This window comes from Heterocephalus glaber, unplaced genomic scaffold (assembly GCF_053883595.1).
Source record: "Heterocephalus glaber isolate CG9 unplaced genomic scaffold, H.glaber_assembly_v1.0 deba00001547, whole genome shotgun sequence".
In the NCBI taxonomy this organism is placed as follows: domain Eukaryota; kingdom Metazoa; phylum Chordata; class Mammalia; order Rodentia; family Bathyergidae; genus Heterocephalus; species Heterocephalus glaber.
In genome coordinates this window covers 5,058,365-5,077,637 of record NW_028258340.1, presented here as the reverse complement: position 1 = coordinate 5,077,637, position 19,273 = coordinate 5,058,365, and the positions used below count along the sequence as shown (strand labels likewise).

The 19,273-nt window shown below is 38.4% G+C and overlaps 1 protein-coding gene and 1 pseudogene across 1 annotated transcript in view; one reads left to right on the top strand and one right to left on the bottom strand.

Moving 5' to 3' along the window:
• The window catches only part of Maob (monoamine oxidase B), a 130,330-nt gene that overhangs the window by 79,110 nt on the left and 31,947 nt on the right, over positions 1–19,273 (bottom strand). Inside the window, exons 2-3 of the mRNA XM_004849994.4 lie at positions 2,774–2,868; positions 839–976 (exon numbers count right to left, since the gene is read on the bottom strand). Of these exons, the coding sequence (XP_004850051.1) occupies positions 839–976; positions 2,774–2,868 (233 nt within the window). The remainder of the gene's footprint in view (positions 1–838; positions 977–2,773; positions 2,869–19,273) is intronic.
• On the top strand, positions 7,161–9,052 carry LOC101724548 (NAD-dependent malic enzyme, mitochondrial pseudogene; annotated as a pseudogene).

Sequence of the window (19,273 nt, the reverse complement as noted above, 5' to 3'; positions counted from 1 at the left end):
GGAAACTAGAATCCACAGAGAAATGTGACTAGTGAGAAATCCTCAGGGGTGCTTTGGTCTAAGGAGTTATTAGAATGTGTGATATCCATTTCTAAGCTGTTTGTGTTTCTGCAGTTCAAAAGCCCTTTGTTGCTCAAAACTTCAGTCCTGTCTGCAACACACAAATGCTTGGGGTGGTGTGAGGAAAATCAAGATGAAGATGTGAGTTTGAACCTAGACTAGCATAGAGAAAAGAGAAGAAAGGAGTTAGAAGCTATGAGCTATGAATGAGTGTAGGTGCCATGGAAGCAGGGACCATGAGAAGGAAAGACCCAAGACACTAACAGAATTCATGGAGAGATCAGTGGAGCTTCCCTACAAAAGATGGGACTTGGACCTTGAGCCCCTTTCCGGTCAGTCTCCAAAGAAGAATGATTTTTAACTGACATTGGACAGAATGATAGTATTTTGAAATATTCTGTGAGCCATATTCCAAATAATCTTTCTAATATAAAGCCCAGGGCAGCATGTGTAAAACTGCACACAGGTTTTTATATAATATGAAAATCTCACATGTATTTAAAGAGAGATAGATATTTAATAAGCAAATCACAAATATGTTTTCTACTGAATTTGTTAAACATTTTACCAATTGACAATATAACCTTCCTAAATAGGTGTAGAATTCCTACCTAATTCTTTAATGCATAATAATGAATAAATTACCAGAGTGGCTAAATTTATAGAATATATATGCATCATCGAAGAAGCAGAAGATTCTCTGAGAGAATAATCTGTAACTCACATAGGGTTATATTCAAAGAGAATTTCAAATTCTCAGTGTCTGGCCTCAGCTTACCTTTACATGGTAGATCTGATGTTCCACGTCATTCACTCTGTAGGTCTCCAATCCCAGCTCCTTGGCCAATCTTAAAATGCGATTCTGGGTTGGCCCAACATAGGATCCTCCAAGGTCCACATATTTAACATTTTGGTTCTGTTTTCACATGAAAAAAATTGTGAAAATATGAGGAAAATTTAAAAGTTCTGAAATAAGCAAATTGACATTTTACACTTTATAGATACATTTTGAGGGATGTTCATGGAAAACTGGATTCTGTCATTTAGTCAATATTTGAAACAAAATTGATTGAATGCTAAATAAGCAAAAGACTTCTGAACCCCATTGTTAACAATATACATGGTTTGCATTGAATTTGTTAATTGTTCAGGAATCTCTTTACACGGTACTTAAGGCTCATTTTGAGGGACTTAATTCTAGAGGAAAAGCAAGAAAGGAAATGATCATTTTCTACAAGGTTTGCTAATTGAAATGCTTAAAAATATTCTATCTGGTCATAATTTCGATCTTTGGTGTTTTTTTTTGTTTAATAGTATTTTATATGCTTTTTCATATACTTTGAATTTTTTTTTTTTTTTTTTTTTTTTGCTTTCTGTTCTGTTCTGTTCTGTTTTGTTTTTACCGTTCTGGGGATGGATGGAACAGAGACCCTTGTGCATGCTATACAAACCATTCTACCACCTAGCTACACTCCTAGCCCAAATCACCATCATTTCTAAATATTAAGTGGCAACCTTTGAATAAGAAATGTATAGAAAAGCTCAGCTATTTTTGATCATGTCCAAGCAGAACTAGGTACCTATTAGAAACAACAGAAATGGCCTTTCTTTTTATCTAGCTCCCTACTCATTCTCCTAAAAAAGAACACAATTTTGTATGGATGGAGAAAATGTGGTTTATATGTACAATGGAATACTATGCAGCCTTATTAAGAAAGAGGGAAATTCTGTCACTTGGAGCAGCATGGTTGGAACTGGAGGACCTAGAGCTAAGTGAAATAAACTAGACACAGAAAGATATGGACTGCATCATCTCGTTCACATGTGGAATATTAAAAAAATGTTGAACTTATAAAAATAGAATGATGGGTACCAAGGCTAGGGAGGAGGATTTAGAGAGTGTGGAGTTACTGGCCCAAGTACACAAAGTTTCAGCTAGACAGGAGGATTAGGTTTGGAGAGCTATTGCACAGCAGGGTGACCTTGGTCAATAATAATGTACATTTCAAAATAACTAAGAGTAAATTTCAAGTGTATCAGCACAAAAATGCAAAGAGAGATGATAGAAAGTTAATTAGGTTGATTTAACCACTCTATATTGTAAATGTATCACATCATACTTCATAAATGTAGTACAATTATGATTTGCCGATTAAAATAGTATAGATTAAAAATAAATAAATGAAACCCTAACTCTCCCCACTCTGCCTCCAAAAATGTTTAGCTTGTGTGGTTGAAATGATTGTGTTAGTGCTTAAGAATAAAAGTACAAAGACATGATACTTTTATTCTTATTTCACACACACACACACACACACATTCCTCATCCCCCCCCCATCCTAACTATAATGCCAAATATCATGATATGAGGAGAAAAAAGGGGAAAGGAAAAAGAGTTGAAAGGGAGGCAAATTATTAGAAAGGCTGGGGAGGGCCGGGAATTGAGCTCGGTGGTTTTGCCATCTGCTGTGCGAGCACAAGGACCCAAGTTTGATCCCCGGTATCAAAAACAAAAAAAAGTCTGGGGCTGGGAATGTAGCTCAGTGTTTTCATCTCCAACACAACAGAAAGACAGAGACACAGAGACAGACAGAATTTTTCAGAGTAATTTTCATGTTCAGAAAGAGCCAAGTGAAATTGAAACTTTCAGGGCAAACAAAAAACAAAATTCAGCTTTGGCCCACATTTTCCCACCCTACCGTCAGTGTCTTACCCTAATGGTATAAGTCCTGCCTCCCACACGGTCCCGGGCTTCCAGAACTACCACATTCAGGCCAGAATCATGCAGAAGTTTGGCTGCTGCCATACCTGGGGAAAAGGACAGTAAAGATGTCAGGATCAAATATATCACAGGAGTTGGGTGTGGTGGCATGCACCTGTGATCCCAGTCTGGAAGGCTGAGGCAGGAGAATTAACGATTTTCAACCCAGTCCAGGCAACTTAGCCACTTAGCAAGACCCTGTGTCAAAAGAAAAAATAAGAAGAGGTTTGAGATGTAGCTCAGTGTGAAGGCTCTGGGTTCAATCTCCTGTACCAAACACACACACACAGTTAAAGGGACCCCAGATAAGCTCCTCGAATTAGCAGCCAATGTGAAAAGTCCATGTTGGTTCATGTACACGACCTACTGTTTTGTTCAGCTTTCATGTGGATAAGGTTTCTCAGTAGAGGCCCAGAGTCCAAGTCTCAAAAGCCAACTGATATTTCCAAAGGGAGAGTTAATTTTTGGCAAACACTTCAAATTATAAAAAAAAAGACATAAAAATTGACCCCTTTTGCATCCTAAACCCCAGTGTACTCCATCACTGAAGAATGAAATTGCTTCACTCATGCACCCATTTAATTATTCTTTAGTCAAAAATACTTAACTAAAACCTATAGCATTCTCACCACCATGTGTTCAGCTTTTTAAAAATCCAGTTTTATTCAGATAAATGTATATGCAATAAATTTTACCCCTAGAAGTCAGTAAGTTTTCACAAAGCTTAAAGTACAGTATATGTATGTACCCTTTGGTATGAACACATCCTAGATGCACTTTTTGGTGGTAGAGTTCTTAGAATCCTGCATCTTTAAAAATCACTCTTGGGGCAGGGGTGTAGCTCAGTTGTAGAGTGTGTGACTGGCGTGTGGAAGGCCCTGGATTCTATCCTCAACACTTCAAAACATAAAAAAATTTAAAATAATAAAACCACTCCTGGATTTTGCAAGAACTTCCTCTGAGAACAGAACTCTAGTGTTCTTACAATGAATTGAATTTACTCAGTTTCAATTACCTTACTCATTTGCTTTATGGAACCAAGCAAAATCAAGGAAATGCCAAAATGTTATTGTACATCACAGATAAAGAAAACAGCTTCTATGTTGTCCTTCAAAAGTAAGAATTATGTGACTTTTAGACCTTACTAATGCAAAAAGTGAAACAAGATTCCTAGAAAAATAGCTGCTCATTATATATAGTGATATATATATATCACTGTTCATATAATGCTCACTACATTTAAACCACTGTTCTAAGTGTTTCAGCATATTAATTTGGGCTGAGGATGTAGTTCAGTGGGACATTGCTTGCCTAGAAAGCCCAAAGCCCTGGGTTCCATATCCAGCATTGCAAAAAAAAATTATGGTAATAATTAATTCAATGAATTCTTAAAGCAGTCCAAAGAGATAAGGTAGTACTGATAGTTCCATTCTGTGGCTAAGGAAACTGAAGCAGAAATAAGTGTTCGCGGTCACATACAGAGTAGGTGGCAAAGTCAGCTCCACTCCAGCACCTGTGTTGGCAATCACTACACTGCCCTGCTTTCCGTGGGGCCTTATGGCCACTCTAATCATTGTTCATATCTCCTCATATTTGCTACAGGGAGAAATTACATTTCAAAAGATACTTTTTACTTTATCTGAATCACCATGTCTTGAAGACACACTTGATCTTGTGAATTGATAAGAATCCATAAAATATGAGCCCACATGAAAACCCACAACGAGTCAAGGCTTCAGTCACCATCTTTTGAAGATTTTAAAAGAGGAACCCCATTTTTCAGAGAGGTTGATTTGACATTTCATTACTTGAATTAACGCACTTTCCCCTCCCTGTCTCCAAGGACAGGGCCAAGGTTGCCAATTGGTAGCAAGGTAATGATCCCAAAGTCCACACTTGCACACAGTGTGTACACACACACACATGCACGGGCACACACACACACACACACACACATAAGCACTGCACAACCTAGATTTGGGAATACAGGGCTTGGACTTTTAACTCCAGTTTCTTAATTTTATCTCTGTAAGGAAAATTGTTCTGTTTAAATTCAGAACTGCAGGCAATTTAATGACAGTTCTCTTATCAAGCATCAGTTCTACAAATGAAATAACATGCAGCCATAGTAACGGCTGTTATCAGTGAGTTCAGATGAACTATAGGAGTTTGCTGAGGCTTAAACAAAAGGGTGAAACAGAAATACAACATCACTCATATGCACTAGTATATGAGACGCCACAAAAGCACTCTCTTTCAGTAAATGCAGTTAACTAATACTATCTGATATGACCCATAAACAGTTACTATAACAAACCAGGGGCTTATCAGACCACTGAATGGAGTTCTCTCTGCTCATGTGCCTTAAAACATTCTAAATAGAAAATTACAAACATATCTTTAAACACAAAAGTATGTTGTTGGAAATAAAGGCCTCGCAATTTCTCTCACTTATGCACATGGGAGAGTTGGTCAAAATGTTTGTTGGGCATCTACTGACAAAAACTGATTTGAAAACCAACTGGCCCAAATATTGGTGGTTTAGGAAAGTCACTACATTTTAGAAGGAGGGAATTTGGGTTACCTAAATTTAAGGAGCTAGAGTCTGAGGGCAGGGGAATGGGGAAAAAATAAGAACCAAGATAGATTATGTAAAGGTGCAAATTTCCAATGATGAATGTCATTATATTGTATATCTAAAATCTACCAATAAAATTAAAAAAAAATTTCCAAGAAGAGGAGGCTGTCACCGGATTGCTCAGTGATGGCTGATAGAAGGATTAAGGAAGGGTTTGACTGCTCAAAGAATATGCAAACAATGAGCTCTTCAGAGCCTCCCAGCTTACCAAAGGGTTTTTCCCAAGTGGTCCCTTCTCTGTTGGTGGTTTAAAACTTTTAATACACTTTGCCATGGAAACAAAAATGTGAAAAACATGGTACATTCCCCGAGAAGTCTGGGAATTGTCAAGTGCAGTAAATACTATTGCAAAAAAAAATCATAAATTATCAAAAACAAATTATCCTTAAAAACATTAAACAATGCAATTGGCAAGGCTGAAACATACAATTGCTTCACAACGTAACACAATAACAGTTTTAAAAAATGAAAATACCCACAATAACAACAGCCACCACCAGAAAGCAGTAATGTGGGTCCACGTGCAATGCTTTACACTCATAGCCTTCCTGATCCTCACCACAAAGTTGAGAAGTATTTTAATCCTTATTTTAAAAGAAAAACAATGGCAATTTAGAGACATTCAGGAATTTGCTGTAGTTTGCACAACTAGTAAGCACCAGGGTCAGAGTTCAAGTGCAAAGAACTCTCAGCCACCATCCTTAGACCAACAAAGAAAAATAAAAAATACAATAATAATCCTATACACCATTCCTTGTAAAGTGTCTTAAAACATTTTCTATATCCAAGGGTAAGAATCTTAAAATAAAGTTTTCTTTTAGCTATTTAACTTTTGCAAACAATATAGGAGCACACTTCTAGTCACTTTTTACTTCTCAAAAGCTAATGAAATATGAATTTAATATGAAGGATCAATTAATATTTCACTAGAAAATAAGAAGCAGTCCCTTTGTGTCCTTGGTAGGCCCTCAGATGAAGAGCAATAGCACAGCACACACAAATAATAGAAGATTAATATCTAATGTCATGAAATTATAAAACTAGTTCATCTTTCTTCCTGAGTAGTTTACTTGGAAAAGGTTTCATCAAAGTGATGACTGTATCAATTATGATTAGATACTTATTAGTTTAAACACCTAGAAATCAATGCAATGCAGCATTATTAGCGTTATGTGCTTCCAGTTTTGTGCTGTAGAAAATGGCCTGAGTTAACTATTGGCGAGGCCTGGAAAATATACAGTGGAGGCAAGGAAGGGGCCTCTTCACAGTGTCTAGAGCAGCAGGCGTGTTAGGATATGAAAGGAAGGAAGGGTAAAATCAAAATCACCTCTTGCCTCATTCTTCACTTTGTCAATCTGTTTCGTGCCCTTCATATGGAAATGTGATATTTAACACAAATTTTACATACTTTCCGATACAAAGTTAATTGTCTTGAAAACATTACAAGGCATCAGTTCTTCGGTACTCCATAAGAATTTTTTTCCCGCCGTCCTCCCAGGGCCGCGCCGGCCCGCGCTGCTTTCCTCACTCCCTTGATGTGTGCGGGGCGGCCCACGCCAGTGTGAGCCTGAGCTGGCGCCAGCTTCCGGGAGCTCGGGAGTGAGGCGGGCCGGGCGGCCCCGGGGCTGAACATCGCGGGGCGGGCGTCAGGGCTGCGTCCACAGGACCACCTGTCGCAGGACGAAGCTTCGGGTAAAAGAAAAGATGTTTTCCCGTTTAAGAGCAGTTGCCACTCCTTGTACTTTGGCATGCCGTCATTTACACACGAAAGAGAAAGGAAAGCCACTCACGTTGAATCCAAGAACAAACAAAGGAATGGCTTTTACATTACAGGAACGACAAATGATTGGTCTTCAAGGACTTTTACCTCCTAAAATAGAGACACAAGATATTCAAGCCTTACGATTTCATAAAAACTTGAAAAAAATGACCAGCCCTTTGGAAAAATACATCTATATCATGGGAATACAGGAAAGAAATGAGAAACTTTTATAGAATACTACAAGATGATACTGAAAGTCAAATGCCAATTGTATACACACCTACAGTTGGTCTCTCTTGTTTCCAGTATGGACACACCTTTAGAAGACCTAAGGGATTATTTATTTCAATCTCAGACATTGGTCATGTTAGATCAATTGCGGATAACTGGTCAGAAAATCATGTTAAGGCTGTTGTGGTGACTGATGGGGAGAGAATTCTGGGTCTTGGAGATTTGGGTGTCTACAGAATGGGAATCCCAGTAGGAAAACTTTGTTTATATACAGCTTGTGCAGGAATATGGCCTGATAGATCCCTGACTGTCTGTATTGATGTTGGAAATGACAATCAAGCACTCTTAAAAGATCCATTTTACATGGGCTTGTATCAGAAAAGAGATCACTCAAAACTTTATGATGATCTGATTGATGAGTTTATGAAAGCAATTACTGAGAGATATGGCCAGAACACACTTATTCAGTTTGAAGACTTTGGAAATCATAATGCATTCAGGTTCTTGAGAAAATATAGAGAAAAATATTGTACCTTCAATGATGACATTCAAGGAAGAGCTGCAGTAGCTCTATCAGGTCTTCTTGCAGCCCAAAAATTTATTAATAAACCCATCTCAGACCACAAAATCTTATTTCTTGGAGCAGGAGAGGCTGCCCTTGGAATTGCGAATCTTATACTTATGTCTATGGTAGAAAATGGCCTCTCAGAAGAAGAGGCACAAAAGAAAATCTGGATGTTTGACAAGTGTGGTTTATTACTTAAAGGTCGGGATGCTAAAATAGTCATCAGGAACCATTTGTACACTCGGCTCCAGAGAGCATACCTAATACTATTGAAGATGCAGTAAATATACTTAAACCTTCAGCTATAATTGGGGTTGCAGGTGCTGGCCGGCTTTTTACTCCTGAGGTAATCAAATCCATGGCCAGTATCAATGAAAGACCTATAATATTTGCATTAAGTAATCCAACAGTAAAGGATGAGTGCACGCCTGAAGAAGCATACACACTTACAGAGGGAAGGTGTTTGTTTGCCAGTGGCAGTCCATTTGGGTCAGTGAAACTACAAGAAGGGAGAGTCTTCACACCAGGTCAAGGAAACAATGTATATATTTTTCCAGGTGTGGCTTTAGCTGTTATTCTCTGTCACACCCGACATATCAGTGACAATGTTTTCCTTGAAGCTGCAAAGGCACTGACAAGTCAACTGACAAATGAAGAGTTAGCCCAAGGGAGACTTTACCCACCACTTGCTAATATTCAGGAAGTTTCTATTAACATTGCTATTAAAGTTACAGAATACTTATATGCTAACAAAATGGCTTTCTGATACCCAGAACCTGAAGACAAGGCCAAATATGTTAAAGAAAGAATATAGCGAAGTGAATATGATTCGTTGCTGCCAGATATGTATGAATGGCCAGAATCTGCATCAAGACCTCCTCCGATAACAGAATAGAAGCATTACACTGAGAAATTCTTTCCATACATTAAGGAACCCCCTTTTTTAGAAAACAATTCTTCCCAATTTTTCCATGAATCTACATGTCTGCTGGGGGTAGATGTGTTGACTCTCTTGTTAAGGTCCACAGTACCCTATCATCAAGTAACCATAGATAGTACTTCAGTCCTAGTTTGTTGCCCATTACTACACCCAAGAGATGTAAAAAATACCTTTGTGGATGCCTTCACTCGCAGTCTTGTTCATACTTGCCAAGGTATTTATTATTTGCTGTTACAGATAATAATCTTCTCTCACTGACATTTATTTCTATGGATTTTGAGTAGAACCAAATTTTAACTAAACTCCAAAGAAAAATTGTCAGTATTTAAAACTTTTTAAAAAATATCTGCTTCATTTTATCTTACTGCTTTGAAACTCCTTTATAGTAAACAGGAAAATTTTTTCCATTTTAGAACTTAATCAAGGTTTAACTATAACATTATGAGAGAATAATGGAAATTATACTACTGCTGCCTTTAGAGAAGTAAAACAGCCATTTGCAACAGTATAAAAATCAAATGTTATGTTTTCCTTCTGAATAAGTTGTATTTAATTATAGAGAGTATACTTTTATTCCAACAGTTATGCTTTTTATTACTTGGTATAATTTTGGGACTCCTTTATGATATATTCCTTTGAATATTGTTAGTACTAGTGACAACTCTTTTTGTATTGAAGATGGATTTAATACTTTTCAGAGTTAAATGTGAAGGAATAAGTGTTCTGACCAGGAAACGCCATTTTTAATCCTGTAAAATGGGTAATAACTGGCTAAAGAGACCAGTTATTTTGTAGTATATACTGAAGATTTTAGGGGAAAATTCAAAAACAACTTAAGAAATAGTATGACTGTAGTATCTACTCATCACAGATGCTTTGATTCAGTACTGTGAATTCAACCCAGAGGTACTCTACCCTGAGCTGCATCTTTATAGCCCTTTATTTTTTATTTTGAGACAGGCTCTTGCTAAATTGTGATCCTCCTAATTAGTTGGGATTACATGTGTGCTACCACACCCTGCAAGAGGATAAAACTTCTAAATTCTCTTTGTAGAATAGTAACAACAATAAAAAATTATTCATAGGTATATATCAGTATACACATTATTTAATATTTCTCTATAGAAAAAAGGGTTTTTTTATTTTTCATCTACTCTTCTGTCTATTGAGATTGATTCATAATAAATTTTGAATATTTTAAGAATGCTTAGTGTATACCAGGGGGGCGGGGGTTGAAATGGCATTGCCATTTGGAATATTGAAAAACATAGTTGGTTAATCCATTTAAAAGATAAGTAATATCAAGTCTGTCTCAAAAAACAAGGAATTAGGTATCAATTTGATTATTTTAATTAAAAATGAAAGGTTTGTGTTTTTCATGTTGTTTTTGTAAAAATAAAATCACCCCTAACAATTAAAAAAAAGAATTTTTTCCCAGTAGTTACCAGAAAGAATGGAAAGGACCATTGTAACCAAAATTGATAATGAAATTCACTGTACCTCAAAGTATCTCTAACCTTGTAGCCTGGTAACGATATAGGCATTCCCTCAGGACCTATAAAAGCCAAGAATATGCAGATAGCCCTCATCACCTCTGTCGCTTCTGGCACAGCAATGGTTTTATGAGGAAATTCTAGAAACCACCAAATGACTTTCTGATCAAAGAGCTGGAATTCTTTGATGTCTCCAAAGTGCACACTTTTTTAGTTACTTAAAAAAAATACACACAGAAAGGTCTGGAATAAGAAAAAACAATTCCCAATCTGAAGTCAAATTTATTGAAGGAAATGGTATTTGTAGATAAACTTCAAGTGTTAACTGTCAAACTTTTCAGCACAGAGAAGCACAAGAGCCCCTAAACTGGTAAAGTTGTCTTTGAAACAACCAATATTTTAGGCACCAACTGGGTGCTAGCTCCTTTCCTAAGTGTTTTGCATATAAGACCTTACTTATCCTCCCAGCAAATCTATGGGGTAGACAGATGTAGAAAATGAAGCACAGAAAAGCCAAGTAATATGCTCAAGATCACATAGCTGGCAAGTGGCAGAGCCAGTATCCAAATCCAGGCAATCTGACAACAGAACACACTTAACAATGAAACACCAAAAACCTTCCCTATAACATCACACATCACTGAGCACTGGGGCTCTATAATTGTGTCATTTACAAGAAGGCATGCGTTCCTGGCAGGTAAAATTCCCTTCAGATGAATGCAGCCCACATGAGTACAAATGGCTTGGCTAGCAGAGTGGGAATTGGATTTTACCCCCGCTTTGCTGCATCAGCTGGGTGCCCTTGAAGCTCAGAAAACTTATTTCCTGAATGATAAGGTTTCAGTTATCTATTTTCTCTCCTCAATGCTGGGACACAGCTGACACTTAAATGTTTGTTGAGTAAGTGTATTTAATACCCTTCAACAAAGATGGTGCTTAATTACTTTTCAATAAACAAATAAATGGCTACAGCAGTATCTATCTATTTTTAATACAGTATAAGAAACTACAATATTTAGACATACTACAACTGATTTCTTCTACTCAAGCTGGGTATTTGGTAACAGATACCATTCCTTTTTCGAAGAGAAAGCAAGCCAGCCAACCCATAATAATAACCACCTCACATTTGTACAGCACTGCAGAGTGTCCGACACACACATTCAATCCTTAACAAAACCCTGAAAGGTTGGCATCATTCTGCCCATTTCTCGAATAGGAAATAGAGGCTCCAAGATTCAAGGGCTTGCTCTGAGTGACACAGCTAGTAACTAGGTCTGAACGCTAGCTCTCTTTTTGTGTTCTGTGTGGTTTTCATTAGCTTCATTACCTCCTATAACCTGCATTGGCTTGTGTTGTTAAAATGCATTCTGGAATTTCTGGAATCATGCAGAATTTTGAAATCAGAAATTTTTATTTATTAACTTTCTTGGAAAGAAGATCCCTTTCATCACTGGAAAATGAGTCCAGAATCTCTATGTTGAGCTACACCCCATGGCCTAAAAAAACTTTTTTTTTGAGACAGGATCTCACTAAGATTCCCAGGCTGGGCTCGAACTTTCGGCCGTCTTGGAGCCTGTCAGTGTGCAAAGCCCAGGAACTCCATTGTCTGAGGGAAATCAGATTGCATATGGAGCAGGCAGTGCTCTCTAGGGAGCTTGGCTACTACATATTATAGCAGCTTTGACCTCTTGAATTCTGACTGACTCCTCTTCCCTGGGAACACAGCATCACAATTTTGGGGAAAACTGAAACAACACAGAGCATGGATGGCACATAGATGTTAGGACATATGTGCCATCATTTTGATCATTGAGAAAGCCTAGACTTTTATTATTCACATCTTGTCCCCCAAAATGAAAAAGAGTCTCCAAACCTTCTTGGCAACCTTTGCTCTATTTTCTCTAAGATGGTCAAAATATATAACACAGAAACAAATGGCAATAGGTTGTAAAACAAAGGAGACCTTTACTGAAGCCTTGGGCCATGGGATGATTTATGCTCTTGTAAAGGATAAAAAACATCAAACTTCCATAAGTTGCCATAGAAACCTTTCTCCAGATGCAGCTGCTTTGAGATACTAGAATGAGATTGCCTTCTGAGGCCTTTCAAGAATATGTCTAAAACCAATAAAATTGTTTCTTCATCACACTTTATATGCAAATGACTGCATTTTTCTACAATGCCAGTAATCATAATGAGTCTTGTTTCATATCCAAGCTTTTGTCTTTACTCTTTGTTGTTAGAAAGGAATAGGAAAATCTTTTGAGTATTGTAATCGTGATCAACAAAATTTGTTTTTGCTTTACCTCAGCATGGTCTCCGGTGAATAAAGGAAGCAAACCCAGAAATTACAGCTTTGTCTTTCTCAAGTTTGTATGCTATACTATTCATTTTTTACTCATTTTTAAAACTAGTCTATAACTCTTAATTCACCTGCTTCAAATCCTCTTGGGAACTAAATGAACTATGAATGAATATACAAACAGGTACTCTTTTAAGAAATCTGTTTTTTCTATCCCTCCCCATCCCATTTCTGGGGATCAAACCCAAGCCTTCACTTCTACTAGACAAGCCTTCTACCATTGAGCTACACACCCCATCCCAAAACTGGTTTCTAAGTATAGAAGATAATCACATCATGCCGTGATAATTTCCTTGATGGTGATCTGAAGATGAAATATCTTCTGGCCCTCCTGTAAATTGCCAAAACAGTTTTTAGAATCACAAAGTTCTTTGAGGTAGAACATAAAACTGGAGGGTTACCAGACCCTGAGATTCACCCAGTCCCCAGATCCCACTCTCTGACAAAAATGGCTGTTATAAATGGCATGAAGTGGGTCAGAAGTCTACATCTGCATTAAAACATCCCCTTTCACCGAACATGAGACAAGGATTAGGAATTCTACAAAGAGAAGATCAAACATAGGCACTGCCAAAGAAAATAAATCTGGGTGTGGATGTAATGAATGACTGGAAGAGATGAAGCTACAAATGAGTCACTTGGCCCTTGCTCCATCTTCTGGATGCCTAGTGTGCGTTCAGGATCTAGTCCAGAAGGTTTATTTTGCTGGCTCCTGAAACATGCCTATAAAACAAAGACCAAGGCAGTCAACAGTGCGCAAGGTCCAGAGTGGCAGGAAAACACAGCTTGGTTCTAGGACTAGGCAGAATATTGCCCTTCCATGGAGAAAGCTTTCTGTCTAGTAGGTCCTTTCCTTGCTGTATAACCTCAGTCAAGAGTCTTCACCTTTCTGGGCCTCACTTTATCCTTTGTAAAATAATGCAATTAAATTAGACCCCCTGCAGTCTGTGATTATACTAAATGAGACAGGACAGTGATTTCACATAAGCTGAGATTTCATTACATAGATGGTGTCTTCATGACCCCAAAGAATCTGTCATGTGGAGCTTGAAATTTGGGTAACATCAGTGGATGAGAATAAAAATATACAATTTCTGTGCTCATAGAGAAAATGCTGATTTAAAGCTGGTTAAGGATAGATGTGTGTGCTAAGATAACTAGGGGCGAAATATCATGATGTCTGTTACTTATTTTGAAATGCTTATGGAAACAAGTGAAGTTGATAGATGGAGAGGGGGATGGATAAATGGATGCATGAAATAATGTAAATATAGCAAAAACATGAATTATAGAATCTAGTTGGTAGGTATATGAGTGTTCGCAGTGTACTTCTTTGAAAATTTTCATAATAAGGAAATTCTGGGGGGGAAAGTTAAACTTTCTATTAAGCTGGATTTATCAGAGCCTTATAGTATCACATAACTCTATCAGGAGATACTATCTATACTATTTATGTAACTTCTTAGTCTTTATCACTTATTGGGGTACAGGGGATAGAAGTGATTTTTCTCAAGGAGAGAAATTTCTCCTTACATATTTTGGGAAACACCCCTAAAGCAACTGGTCAGTTTGTTCAATGTGACTAAACTTGGTTGTGGGTTTGCCCAAGAACCTTCCTCTCAAAACAAAATCCTCCTTCTTCTTCCCAACAATTCATTGTTGACAATGTCATTGTCCTCAGGCCATGTCCTATCAGGGAGTTGATGGCTTACTTCTAGAAAAGAACAAAGCCTAATGGAAGAGGCAACACATGGACAGGGAAGAGGGTGACTCCAGGTTCAGTAATGATATCCATTATGACACTTTGGTCAACAATGGACCATGTATATGATCATGGTCCCATAGATTATACTGCCTAGTGACATAGCAGCTTGGTTTGTGTTAGACACACTATGATGTTTGTGCAACTGTAATAGGCTGTTAGCATCAGTGATCTTGCTTTATTCCTATTCCTTTTGTCGTTCTTAGGCTATAGACTTTACTCTACATTCTTGTAATCTTGCGTGTTTTTCTGAGCTGACTCTAGGAACTGGCTGATCCAAAACTGGAACATCCTGCCCTCAAGATAAAAAAAAATGCCATCATGAGAAATTCACCACCTGTGGATGGAGCCAGACTGTCTAGCTCAAGATCTTGGAAAAATGCTGATTTTTTGCATATAGCCCCTAACCTAATCCTCATATAAACATATGATTTTTTGCATATAGCCCAAAGAAGTAAGTGGAAGGTAGGAATTGAGGCATTAGTCTGCCTCTTCCCAAATTGCTAGCAGCCTACTTTCTTTCTCCCCGGTACTCATCTCTCAGCATTAGATTTCCTGTCTGGAGCTTCTGAAACTGAGTTCAGTAACAAAATGATGAAATCACCTAACAACACACTTCTTAGAACATGTCTCCATGGTTAAATGACACATGACAGTATTTGGGAAGGGAGCTTCCTGGGGAGGCCAGAAGCATACTTGGTGTAGTTGAGTTAAAAAGAAAAGCAGAAAATGATGACATGAGAAAAAGTTCTACAAAGAAAGGAACGAGAATTTTCCCTCTTTCTTCTTTCAGGACACATGATACAGCAGAATCATCCAGGCAAGGGTAGGCCAAAGAAGAAGAGTCCATGGCTCTGGAAGGCCAGGCAAGCCCTCTGCTGGAACCAGAGGAGGGGAGAGTATGTCATCACCTCTAAGGAGCAGAGGGAAACCAGATGAGTAAATCTGGGTAGCATGATATTATGGGGTGAATTATCCTCCTCTCAATTCATATGTTAAGTCCAAATCTCCCGGAGCCTCAAAATGTGGCCTTCTTTGGAGATGGTCTTTACAAAGATTATCAAGTTAAAATGAGGTCATTAGGATAGGCTCTAGTCCAATCTAACTGGTGTCCTTCTAAAAATGAGAAATTTGGACACAGAGACATGCATGCAGGGAGAATACCATGTGAAGATAAAGGCAAATATCAGAGTGATGCCCCTACAAGCCAAGGAATGCCAAAGACAGCCACCAAATAACCAGAAGTTAGGGAAGGGACATGGACTAGTTAGTTCCCTGCACAGCGCTCAGAAGGATCCAACCCTGGCAATACCTTGATCTTGAACTTCCAGCCTCGAGATCTGTGAGACAATACATTTCTGTTGTTTTAAGCCACCAGTTTGTGTTAATTCCAGCAGCCCTAGCAGACACAGGAAATCTTGTCTTCCATATTAAGTTAACTTTGTTGTTAACTGCACTTATATGGGGATAAGATGGTGATGAAAGTCGTAGTTAGCCAGTTTAGGCTGGCATTTCTTATGTTGTTAGGAGTGCTGGGCTGTCAGTGGGGGGTAGGAACCACAGAGGAAATTTCTAGAAGTCCTATTTCAGGTGATCTGTTGGATTTGAGGAACAGGGTATCAACCCAAACAGGTGTTACATAAGCAATTGAGTGAGACTCATAGTGATAAAGCTTCAGGGTCAGAGTTCTAGCCTTAGAACTGTAAACAGCACACTAAAAGGGGAAGCCTTTCAACACTCAACAAAGAGCAGTAAATAATAATGAGGCTGTGTGAATAATCTAGAACCTAAAAGGAACAGAGCTTTCTTAGATGTGCATTAAGAAATTAGCCATTGCCAAGATCATATAAATTCTGCTTGATATAAATTCCATAGCAGTTTTAGAATGTCTGATATATAAATAAATCTCTCATTAAACTCTAAAGTTAAAGGATTGTCAATGACATTTGTGTAACTATTCAGCTCATTATGAAACACTGTGGCATCAGAGTCTCACTGCTTTTCTCAATATCACAAAAAAAGCTGTGACACCCCAGACACAAGAGGTTCTATCCTGCCAGCTCAGGTGTTCTGGATCTGAGTACACAGACCAGATAGGACAGAAATCCAGTGGCAAATTAGGAATGTGGACCTTACTAGGAATAGGCCCTTCAGAAACATGTGTGGGAAAATCTGTCCTTTAAGGCCTTATCAACCACTTTCAAACAGAAGTCAAAAAAGGCAAAGGCATTATGGCATTAAAACACTGACCCCAGTAATCACAGGCCACGCAGGTTCTTCTTTTTAAAATCTAACTTGAAAAACTCATGTTAAGACTGTATAGTCCCAACCCAACAGTGTGTAAACCTTGACTCACATAAACTGTACAGACTTATGTGTTGAAGCAACATATATGAACAGGAGCACACCTGCTTCAGCACATGTGTGCATGTGTTTTTGTGCATATGTCTATGCACAAATGCTTACACTAATGTGCCAGATATTGAGCATATAGTACAAACTCTGCATGATGTATTTAAAATTGTTTAACTTTTCTTTGTGGACTAGAGATTGAACCCATGGTCTTCTGGCTGGACTCCTTGTGATCTTCCTGCCTTAGCCTCTCAGTGTGCTGGGATTACAGGTGGGCACCACCAAACCAGCCTGGTTTGGCTATTTTAATTCTGATAAAAGATCTTGCTAAAATCCTTGTGGGTTTTTTTGTTTTTGTTTTTTTGTTCTTGCTTTTTTTTTACCAGGGATTGAACTCGGGACCTTTCGCTTGCGAGACAGGCAGCAGCACCACTGAGCTAAATCCCCGGCCCAATCCTTGCGTTTTAAAATGCAATTATAACAGCTTTTGCATCATACTTATATCTACCTTCACTTTATTCTCTCTTATGTGTTCCATTTTACTAAAATTCCAACTATGCTTTTTTTCTTTTAAAACAGAAAGCAGGAGGTACTAGACATTTCCTTGTTGCTGGCATCTTATCATCAGCAATATTCAGTGACTGGAAAGTCCCCTCCAGACCCTTGACAGTTACCCATTTAGGGACCATCTCCACATAATATTGGAAGTTGGCCAAGGCTACCAGCCCAAAAGCATTTTCCTGGAGTGCTGTGGTGTGTCTCACCCTGGCCTCTGCTTTCCTGAGAAAGGAAAGATACAGTAGATCTGGCTGCAAAAAATGTTCTTCCCCATTTGCAGCTGCACTGTAAGCTACTTCCACTTCCCACCTCCCCAGCGCCAGCCCCGGGAAATTACGTCACTTAGGCTTGTCTCAGAGCAACAGACAATGCGTCTGACAAGATATCCTTCATTTTTTACTCCACATCATGGTTTGGAAACCCAAAAGCCCCAGGGAACGGGGCAGAGAGGATAAAGTGTGAACAAGCAGGCGCAAAACAAAAGCCATGAGCATGAAGAGTAGGTACCTGAACAAAAGGACAAATTTTGAGACACTGGAGAGCCAGCCCAAACTTGTGAGTCTTGGATTGTGAGCTACTGGGTTAGAATATTTGCTCTAAGTTACCACCCGGGCTTCATCTCATTACTGGGGATGTGGCTTCAGAAGAGGACACTATTTTCCTGGGTCCTCACTGATTCAAGTCAGCTGCCTGTATGGTTTCAATGAACGCAACTCTTCCTATTCTCAAGCAGAGCTCTTTGACAAACTACTAAGGAAATCTTAGTTTTCAGGATATTTACCATGTAAGGATCATTGACCATCCTAAAATCAATGAATAATCAACTCCTACAAATTTTCCCAAGTATTTTTCTGCCTTATTATTTGAGCCTGATCATCTGCTCAGAAGCTCAAGCCTAAAAACTGGTCTCTCTGGCCCCTTATTTCATCTTACCCATAATCCACAACCTGGCCCCTTCCAATTTCTTTAGCCTCTCTTCTCCTTCTACTCTACACTCTACACTCTGACAATACTGAACCACCTGCTTTGTGGTTCTTTCCATATTCCACACTGTTTAGTGTTTCCAAGGTTTTGTTCTGCTGAAATTTCACCTAATTCCACCTCACACCCAAAACATAGCTCAGATGTCACATTCTCTAGACACCTTGCCATAACAGCTTCCAAGGTGTGCCAGGAGCCCCAAGTGTGAGTTTCCACTGCAATGAATACTTCACCCCTTACTGGATCACCCACAATAAGAAGGAGAAAACTATAGCAGGCCAGGAGAAAACAAGCTGAGACACAGCCTGCATCTAAATCCACAAGAATCATTTTGGAAGTACGACAATTTTCAGTTTTTTCATTCAAATTATTTTTGGAAAGAGGTTTTTCCTGTTATTTTATAGCAACAGATTTGAGATAGGTTGAAACCTTTCCATGTCTGGCCAAACCCCAGCTGGTGATTTGATAAAAGACTTAACAGAAAGCCAAAATAAGCTAGCAGTGTTTATGAAGACAAGGCCTCAAATGAAACTCAGATGAAATTACTTACACTTTTATTAGGCTTGATCCTTTTTAGAGAAAAGTATACTTTAAAAAATAATAATTCTAGATCTCAGTAAGAGGTCCTGGACTCAGTTTTCAGAGTCAGTATCAGAAGAGGAACTGGCATATAAAAAATTAACACTACTGCAAAGATTTAGATTAAAAACAAAATCCATGTCTGGGGGAATTATTTCAGGGGTATCTATACCTGAGATCCATTTTCCCCACTCACTTTAGGACATCTGCTCAGTTGCCCCAAATT